The sequence below is a fragment of the Pygoscelis adeliae genome, unplaced genomic scaffold, assembly GCF_000699105.1.
Source record: "Pygoscelis adeliae isolate BGI_AS28 unplaced genomic scaffold, ASM69910v1 Scaffold38, whole genome shotgun sequence".
NCBI lineage: Eukaryota > Metazoa > Chordata > Aves > Sphenisciformes > Spheniscidae > Pygoscelis > Pygoscelis adeliae.
In genome coordinates, this window is record NW_008825614.1 from 3,040,338 (window position 1) to 3,050,231 (window position 9,894).

General features: G+C 35.9%; 1 protein-coding gene across 2 annotated transcripts in view; it reads left to right on the forward strand.

Moving 5' to 3' along the window:
* Positions 1-9,894, forward strand: part of KRAS (Kirsten rat sarcoma viral oncogene homolog) — a 21,257-nt gene that overhangs the window by 8,880 nt on the left and 2,483 nt on the right. The window contains exons 3-4 of one of the 2 annotated variants that reach the window (XM_009332818.1): positions 384-543; positions 7,210-7,329. In XM_009332818.1, coding sequence (XP_009331093.1) covers positions 384-543; positions 7,210-7,329 — 280 coding nt within the window. Of the gene's footprint in view, positions 1-383; positions 544-7,209; positions 7,330-9,894 lie in introns of those variants that run through there. The other variant, XM_009332817.1, reaches the window with a different exon arrangement.

Genomic DNA, 9,894 nt, shown 5'->3' on the forward strand with positions numbered 1-9,894 from the left:
GCTTTTGACAGTGTTTTATCTTGGCAAATGAATTGAGTATTTTGAGTGCTGAGTATGGGAGATAAGTAGTAAGATTTATACCAGAGCTGCTTAGGCTTGTTCTGGCATTAGCTGTTAAAAACTAACTAAAAAAAAAAAGTAATGACATCAACATCTATAGTAGTTTGCAAAATGTCAACCTCTTTTTTTTTTTTTAATAAGATGATAAACTTGATGGTGACAGGATTGGTCAATTTATTTTTTGATGGCTTCTAATAGTGTATGTACAGTAAATTAACAAAGAATGATGTTGGAATCTGTTAATTTAATTTTGTTTCATTGTTTTAAAATCTACCATATAAGCTATTAATATTAATAGCTTACAAATTTTTTTTTCTTTTTAGGGAACAAATAAAGAGAGTTAAAGACTCTGAAGATGTCCCAATGGTGCTAGTAGGAAATAAATGTGATTTGCCTTCCAGAACAGTAGATACAAAACAAGCTCAGGATTTAGCAAGAAGTTACGGAATTCCTTTCATTGAAACATCAGCAAAGACAAGACAGGTAAAGCTCAAAACTTAGCAGATGCAAATGTAGAACTCTTAGCTGAATTATCATAATGTTAATTATTCTAAGCATTGACAATTGCTTGGTCATATCAATAGATATATTTCTCCAGAGTAGAAATTCATGTGGTGGCTCTTTCTGTCAGCTCACCGACAGCTGGTAATTGTTTATTAATGGAGTGATTCGCTTCAGTTGCGCAAACTCAAAGAATGGGACCTGGGCTGCTATTACTCTCCACTGTCAGACGGTTGCAGCATTCTTAATATTGTGATAGGTTTTAATAGAATAAAAAGCACTTCTACTTAGAGGTGAAACGCTTTTTTCCTCAGCAAGAGGATTAAGCAGACAAACAGCTAATTAGTTTATTCTGTTTTAAGTTTTTTCATTAATAACAAAAGGAATTTTTCTTTAAGGCATTGATTCAGCATTAGTGGGACATGCTTGGTATGCCTTTTTATAGCTAAGCAATTGACCGTAAGTCTCTTTCGAAATTACTGGATTAATTGCTTGTGTAAACTGATACTCTTCTAAGACTTTAGAGTTCACTGTTGGTTTATTGTACCCCACTGGTATAGGTGAAAGAGGCAGCCATTGGGGTCCTTTCAGTGCTTCTCGCAGGGTTTGCTGGGATAAAGGTGCACATAGTGGTACATCCGTGTATTCAGAAGATAAGCTATACAGCTAGAGATGAAACTAGTTCTGTACTTCTGGAGGAAAGCATTCTTTTGGAAAAATGCTGATTTGTGGTTTTTCCTCTTAAGAGTAAAGACTTACTATCAGTACAAATTAGATCAGGCCTGAGTGGCCGAATAACTCACACTCTCTGCACAATCATAAGTGTTATGTGCGAGTTATTGGGAATTAGGTGTAGCAGAAGGAGGCAAATAAGAGCAGAACACTGCAATTTGAGTAACTGCTCAATGTAACTGCTAAATAGATTCAGCTGCATCACTTGGCAGAATTTCCTCATAGACAGTATGTAAGTTATTTTTGGATATAAGAAATGAATATTTTATTAGTGCAAACTTGCTACACCCACCCAAGTTTCTGACAAGTTGAAACCTGGACTAATTAGTAAAACTTTACAGAGGAATCAAAGGAATGCTAACTTTCGACAATAGAGAAAGTCTGTTGTGTAGTTCTGCTTTTTTTAATCCTACCTAACTTTAATGGCTGAGAATAAATTAGGCCACAAGAGTGTTCTGAAGAATGTGGCATAGAAGTGGACTGAATAATTACGGTGTTCTTGTTTGGAAGGTCCGGTATTAGTGGCTGTCATTGAGATTTTACGATAAAAAAGGAATAACTCTGAAATTACGTTTGAGGTTTGAAGTAGTAGAAGTTTTGTTCTAACATCTAGATTTTACTTTGTTCAGCCTGTTGTATAGAGCATCAGGCTTTGTTTAGGAAATACTCCTTTTGCATAGCCACTTTTAATGAAGATATGTTGGTACGATGGCGTTATTTTCAAAGATTTCTTCTCCCCACCCCACCTGCAGTTTACTCCTGCAAGCAGCCCCACCATGCCTAGCCAATACAAAATTGCATGCTCAAAAATCACGACTCCCGTTCAGTTTTATAATCTTTGTTTACACAGAGTAGTATCTGCTTTTTTATCTTTCAGAATTTTAAGAGGTCTGCCAGAGCTTTGTATTTGTTCCAGAGGAAGATAGATCAGTCATATAGGAACTGTTATTCTATAATTTGACTACTTTTATCTGTGACTTTATATTTCTGGAGGTGCCAACTGAAATGTTATAGAAGGGACTGTTGGCTTTTGGTTTTCAAAGCTGAGCTTTACACCTTCTACAGATAAGGACTCCCTAAAGGCGTCTTGTGGATTTTAAAATAAACATATCCAATAGACTCTTTTGAGAATGTTGGCTTCTAAAAGTTGGAACCCCTAGGTATGGTTGCTGATTCTTTTGCAGTCTTGTTCATAATGTGTTGTGTTATGAAACTGCTTCATAAGATGCTGTGTTAATAAAATATTTTTGAGAAGGCAAAAGGGAATTGGAGGAAGAACCTGATCTTTAATTACAGCAAGATCATCTAAATATTTGTGTACGTGTTTGTGTGTATATATATGTGTGTGTGTATACATAGGCATTTATATATTATGATTTTTCAGTCACACTGGCATATATAAAAATTTATGCATATATATATACACACCATCTTCCAAAGTAACTTTTTTAATTAGGGGATTCAGGCCATTTTGCGAGCTGCATGTGGTCCACAGACTATATTTTTCTTGGGCAGAGTTCAGTCCTTGGCTAAAAATAAATAAATAAAAATCTGGTCCTCTCTGGTTACATGTAGAACTTCCAAGTATGAACAAATGTAGCTGGTGATCTGGCAACTTCTGGAGTCTGTAGAAAGTCTGACTTGAATTCTTAAAAGTAGGAACCTTCTTTTCCTTTCCTCTACGCACCTACCACGACACTGAAACGTCAGCGCTAATGCCCTGTTGAAGGAGCCCTCACCATTTTCTTGCTTCCTTCCCTGTGCCCCACTTCTGCTGGAGCTCAGAGAATCAGAAAAGTTTCTGGGGAAGGAGACAGGGGAGATGGAAATGGAAAGGAGTTGGCCACGTAGTCTATTTTGATTGCCAAGACACTCTTTTTAAATGATGGCGTTGTATGCTCATGCAGAATGATATCTTAGTTCCAAATAATTCAGTTTTTAAGATTTTCAAAAATTCATAGACAAGGTCAAAAATAGGAAAGATTAAAAACACTGAAATGAAGTGCAGAAATAAGTTGTTCTAAAAGTTAGTATATTTGTTTTTATTTGGTTCTGACTGGCAATAAAGATGTAAACTTTAACTTACTGCACAAAGGTGGTGTTTTAAGCCAAATCCCTGTGTGAATTTCCATACAAATCATTGAGTTCATCAGTGAAACATTAGCTTAGTGGACCCTACAACTTGGGTATAAGGCTATAAATTATTAATTTTTTTAATTAGACCACTGACTGAAATGAATATACTGTAATTTACGAAAATAATCCTATTTCTAAATGTAAATGCGTCAGTACTGGTGGTTTTGTAAGGCATGTTGCATCACTTGTACTCATCCTTTCACAATCCTTATGCAGAAGGGTGTGAATTTCTTAGGTTTATTTCGATGCTGGTTTTGCTTTTCTCTGTTTGACATAAGCTTTAAATTCAAATTCTTCCCTGTCCATATGAGCGTATAGCTCCCGATAGCATCGGTGAGAGGCAAACTTGATTTATCCCCACCAAGGCTGCATCCTGTATTCTTTACTGGATTTACTTCCATTTGCCTGTGAGTTACGCAAGGAAAAGCGGTAGGGCTGTACCGCAAATGTGATTTGACTGTAGGATTTTTTTTTCCTTGGAACATCTATGATTTCAACTGTCCTCCTAGTATTGGATTCAAAGGAGAAGCAGATATATGGGCGTTATTGTAAGAATAGTAAAGGATTCACCAAAGCATTAGGTCTCGTTAAGAATATATACTTAAACACACTTTTGAAGTGTTTCATGAAGAAGTTAACCTAAATCACAAGGATGCTGTTAAAAAAAGCACTAAAGTTATTGTATATAATACAATACTATTCATATAGTAATATGAATTTACTGATCTATGTCTGGTATTTAACCATCATAAGATGACATGATCAGCTTTACACTCCCTCCCTCCCCAAAGTAGTGGAGGTTCTGTGCGTGGCTGAGTTGTGGTAACTCTTTCCAAATAGTCTTTTGAAGTATGTCTGTTTTGGAGACGGCAAAAAATTATCCTTAACCTATAAGCTAAATGTTATGCAAGCTAGTAGATCTTTGCAGGTTTGTATATTCTCCTGTGTTGGCTAAGCTGACCTTACCACTACAAAGTTTTATGTTGGGAGTGCTTTTATGCAAGTGAGTAGCATTCTTTTTGCTCGTGTCCTCATGAATAACTTTGATTTTATTTGTCTAATAGTTGGTTTTAGGAGACCAACTCTGATAAAGTGTATAAAGGTGGACACAGAACGCTAATGAAAATTAGCCTTTACATCTCAAAAGTTTCCTTTAAGCGCTATTTGCAGAAGCAGAACATGTGGAAAATTCCCGTTTGTACTTTGGTCTGTATTTGAAATAGTCTTTCTTTGCACATAGTCATATTTTAAATTGAATGTTTGGCTGTCTCCTAGGAGTCAAAAGAATCTTGAAAACATTGCCTCGAGGTCATGGGTTCTTTGGGCTGTTAAAGTAAATAGCAGTTCAGATTTTGAAGTTTTTAGTATCTGCCAGAGGATATTTTTGCTTCCAGTTCTGACAGCTAAAAACTGGTTAATCATATTTTAGATATATGGTCCGTGCTAATTTAAGGAAAAAATACTGAAGAATCTTAAAAGAAATGGGTATTAAAATGACTTCTTAAGCTTATAAGCCTGGCACCTGGCTCTTTAAAATGTCACCTTGTGCTAATGAAATTAGCAAATGTCTCTGTACAGATTTTCTTTCAGAATAATTTCTTTCAACAGGATTCGTAAGACTGTTCTTGGTGATGGCAGTAGTAGCAATTTCTTTCTCACTCTGTCTGTGTCTCTCCCTCTCTCTGCATTGCTAAAGCAAATTACAGCCCCTGTTGGTGATGGGAAAGTTGGCAATGAACACTGACTGAGGAATTGTTATCTAATTATTCACGTGAAAGCTCCATAATCAAATTATGTATTTCTACTGCGAAACAGTAGATTTGCAAAAATGTTGATTCTTGTACAGCCTGTGCTTTGGCAGGTAGCAGCTGATCAATGTTTACTGTTTAGTCTTCAGGAATAAACTTCCATTCCTTCCAGGAAAACATGAAAGTATGAGCTTTACTTGGTTTTTGCTGGTTTTTAATGGCTTCCTTTACATTTTGCAAACTCTCAGACCTGGAATGTAAGAAGACTTGTCACCTCGTCAATACTTCACTACATCCTAACAGGGCACATTTTATATACCAGAGAAATACATAATTCATATGAGCTTTAAATTCAAGTGGCTGTAGTTCAGAAGAACCCTCAGATAAGCAGCAGTGTGTTAAGAATTAGTCTTAAATGTGATAACCTATGGCACAGGTCATGCCAAATGACCCAGTAACTATGGCAGTAAATGTTAGCTATTTTTGTTATTAGGTGCATAATACGAAGATGGGTTGGAGAGATAAGTTATGGAAAATCTGCCAAATAAAAGCTCAGGTTGTGTGTTTGGGTAGTAATAAAGTCTTGGGGCTTAAATGGTTCTACTGTTTTCCACGATCATCAGTCTGTTCTGTTTTTATTTTCAATTAAATGAGTTTGTATTAAATTAACAAGTTGATCTGACTGAGGAGTCAAGTAACGAGATTGACAGTAAGGCAGAGGAGAGATTTGCTCTCCCTTTAAAAGCTATAGCTAAACATTTTGCATCTCGTTATAACAAGAACATCCTCACAGATTTATCCAAATTTTTAAGTTTATGCACAATGTACTCAGTTTAAAAGAACAGATATTATAACTTAAAGCTGGTGCTGTACTTCTTCATCTTGTATTTGCTTAAAGATATCTTCAGTCCTCATACTTTTTTTTTTTTAAAATGCTTATGGTATCCTCATCTCCAAGTGGCCTAAACACAAAGCTGCAGAAAGGTAGGGTGTGTGACCAGAGAAGTAAAACACGTAGCTCTGTGTCATCCCTGGAGTACTTGAAGAGCGCTCTTAACAAGAGAAAAATCTGAGCAGTAGAACTTCACAGGCTGCTTGTGCTGAGTTGTTATTATGGAACCCTAGCTGTTGCCCGAGTCTGGCTGAGAGAGAAGAGATAAGGTGGGCCTTGTACACTGGTGTGAACCAAGCTCTTAATCATGATAATAATGAACTTGTTGCTTTTTCTGCATGGAAGAATAACTTTTATATATATAAAACTTATTGTATAACAGAATATAATTACAATAAGTAATTACATTTGAAAGTTACTCTGAAATATAACATACTTAAGGTGTTTCTTAAAAGCGCTTGGCCATGACTCAAATATCCCTTTTCCTAAATCTAATGGCATAGTGCTTGCTCTGTGAAGTAAGTAGCTTTAAAAACAATATTGCCCAAAATTTAGTGTTCTTAGAAGATTTTATTTCTTTGTAACCTCTTAGAAAATTACCTGTTTAGACTTTTTCTATACTTTGTTAGTTTGTTGCACAGATTTTTGCAAAGCTTACTTTTTGTTGCCTGCCAAAACAGTAACAGGTTCTCACTTCGGTTAAGAAGTGAAAATAAGTGGTTAATTGTGTGTGTTTGTAAGTACCCCCTGGTTACCAATCTAATAAGGTTTTGTGCCTGCTAAATACATCCACGCCCATAAAAATGTGTGAAAAGATTCAGTAACGCAAGCAGTATGCAATGGAAGAAAATAATTCTTATTCTTTTTTGTCCAAGTGTTACCCTGCACAGAAAAAAAGGGGCTTGAAGCATAGATATTCACAATAATTGATTGTGTCTCTCTTGCTTGCATTAAAAAGTATTAAGCAGCAAATGTGCAAGCCCAGCATTTTAAATATATAAATGGAGATCCATATACTTCTCTCAAGTAAAGCTCATAATTTCAGTGGTTTTGCTGTGGTTTTTTCTCCTGCCATGGGTGTCCCAATATGTCACGATTGTTAATGAAGCAGTTTTTAAGGAGTTGTGTTTTACAATGCAGAGAGTGGAGGATGCTTTTTATACATTGGTGCGAGAGATTCGACAGTACAGAGTGAAAAAAATCAGCAAAGAAGAAAAGACTCCAGGGTGCGTGAAAATTAAAAAATGCCTTGTAATGTAACAGGGTAAGTTTTGTAATGTAACAGGGTAAGTTTTACAAATCACTTGCCAAATGAAAATGATTGACAGTGTCTTGCAAATCAGACATTTTATGGTTAATTGATGACGTAATTTAAGATATAAAACCAATCAGATTTCAGTATAGTAGTCCTGAATAATATTGCTGGCAAACACCCAAGTACTATGGATTTGCTTTGTTTCATGGGGTTCTGATAAACAGATTAACAAGAAGTCTTTACTGCATATCAAGTTCTTCATCTGTGAAACGGAGACCTGGTTTTGTGTGTGAAGAAGTTGAGGAAAAAGTTTTATTACAAATATATTGCAGATACTGTTGAAGGGACTATTGATTGGATCTTCAGGTTGGTGAACTGAGGGGAGAGGATCTTAGTATTTATAGTATTAATATTCTCAGATCTTACAGTATTGATGCCTTTAGGGACCTTCTGTAAACAGAGTATCCACTACTTTCATTTAAAATTTAATCCACAGACTGAAAAGTGAAAGACCTCAGTTTATCTTGAGTTCTCCAGGTATTTCAGCGTGATGCATAGTAGGTAGCTAAGGAGAGCAGCACCTAATGATGTGTCTTCCAGTTGGGATTTGAGACTTCAAAAATATTAATTGTAACAGTTTGCAATGATAGACAGTATTTATTTTCCTTTTTTGTCTGTGGATAATCAAATTTGATAGTTCAGAGTGTTTTCCTACCTCTCGGAATATTCAGTTTATCTTCTTGCTGCTTATGGGATGCCTTCTTAGTTATATTAATCTTATACAAAGTAACTGAAAACTTGAACTACCCAGATTACCATTAACTGCTGATGCTTTCCAAGAACATTCCTTTGGCTGTTACACAGTAAGGCAGAAAGTACATAAGAGCTCTTGCTCCGTTTGTAATTTCCAACTAGCAAGAAGAAATTTCTAAAACTCAGTGTAAAATCCTCAAAAGATCTCTTTCTTGAAAGCATTAAAAGTTTTTACATAAAAAGCATACTATAGCAAAAGGTTTCTCTAGGGCATAAATTAGACATCTAGATAATGTAATTCAGATTGAGCGGGGTTAATAGTAAAAAGTTTGAATTACAAAAGTTCCAGATTTGAATTAAAAGATTTCTAGATTCTTGGTTAAAACTGTAATGTAATGATTTTTCCATAGTACTACAGAAGTGTACAAATAATTTCTCTTCCTCATGACTGATACATGTATGTATGTATATATGTATTATATATTTAAAAATATAAAAAAGACTTTGTTCTACAATTTAAAACTTGTTTGAGGGTCTGTTTTTGGGGCTGGGGTATTAAGGAATTCCCAATTCCTTATGAATTTAGGGTTTCTTACTGATAGGCAGGTTGGTTGCCAAGTCTCATGCATGTGTGCTTGTAACCATGCAGCCACATATCCAGACTTCCATATGGTCACGGGACCATGAGGTGCTCCAAAGAAGAGTTGTAGCCAGGAGCAGGCTGTCTCTGTGGGAACAGTTCTAATTTTCCTGTTCCCTTTGCCTTTGGTAGTTGCCCTTTGCTCCTGGCACTTGTTTGTCCAAGCTCTGTCAATGCACCTTTATTGAGGCAGTGTGGCATAGTTCTGAGCATGCACGGTGAATGTTGAGGTTTTAATCCTGAGCCTGGATTTAAAGCACTCCTTCGGTACACCTTTCACTTTCCAAAAAGCTTGCACACAACTCCATTGTTAGAGGGAGGAAGGTCAGCTGCATGCAGTCCTTTCTTACTGAAAGAAGGAACTAGAAAGGCTGATCACCTTTGATCTTACAGTATTGATGCCTTTAGGGACCTTCTGTAAACGGAGTATCAAACAGAGTATCCATTACTTACATTTAAAATTTAATCCACAGACTGAAAAATGAAAGACCTCAGTTACATCTTGAGTCCTCCAGTTCTAATTCACAAACATTCTAGATGTAGTTTTCTATATCATGTTATATTCATTACCTGAATTTAAGAGGAATTGTGGCAGGACCAAACTACTCAATACATAATTAATATTTTTAAAGGCTTCATTTACAAAGGTGTAAACGCAAGGATGAAAGCTAAGTCAATCCCCTAGTATTTTGCAACATGTGCTGTATTTAAAAGATCACTTTACTAGGTAGAATAAAGATTTCAGCCTTAATTGTGAAGTCATGTGTTTAAAGGCCCATAATAGTCTCTGGATATTACTTTGTACAAGGTATTTTCTCTGTATTTATTTTAAAACCAGTTTAATGAGGGAGGGCTGCTCGTTTGAAGATGTAAATGGCTATTTCTGTTTAGTGTGTCTCATCTGAAGACACTGCTGAAAGCCAGCGGCTGTCCTCGTAATGATTATTTTTCTAACGCATTAATGATGAGTGTGAAATACTGAAAGGTAGTTTTGTAAGGAAATGTGAACTGTCTTGTAGAAGAATATTGTGCAGAGGTTTTTCTTATACCATTCTTGTGTTCGAAGAATGAAACTATTCTTTGGGCTGTTGTGATTGATTCTTAATGCTTTCCTCCTAGCTGTCTGAGATGAGAACTGCAGTAGATACACTTTGAAGCATCACTACTTCTAGATCAT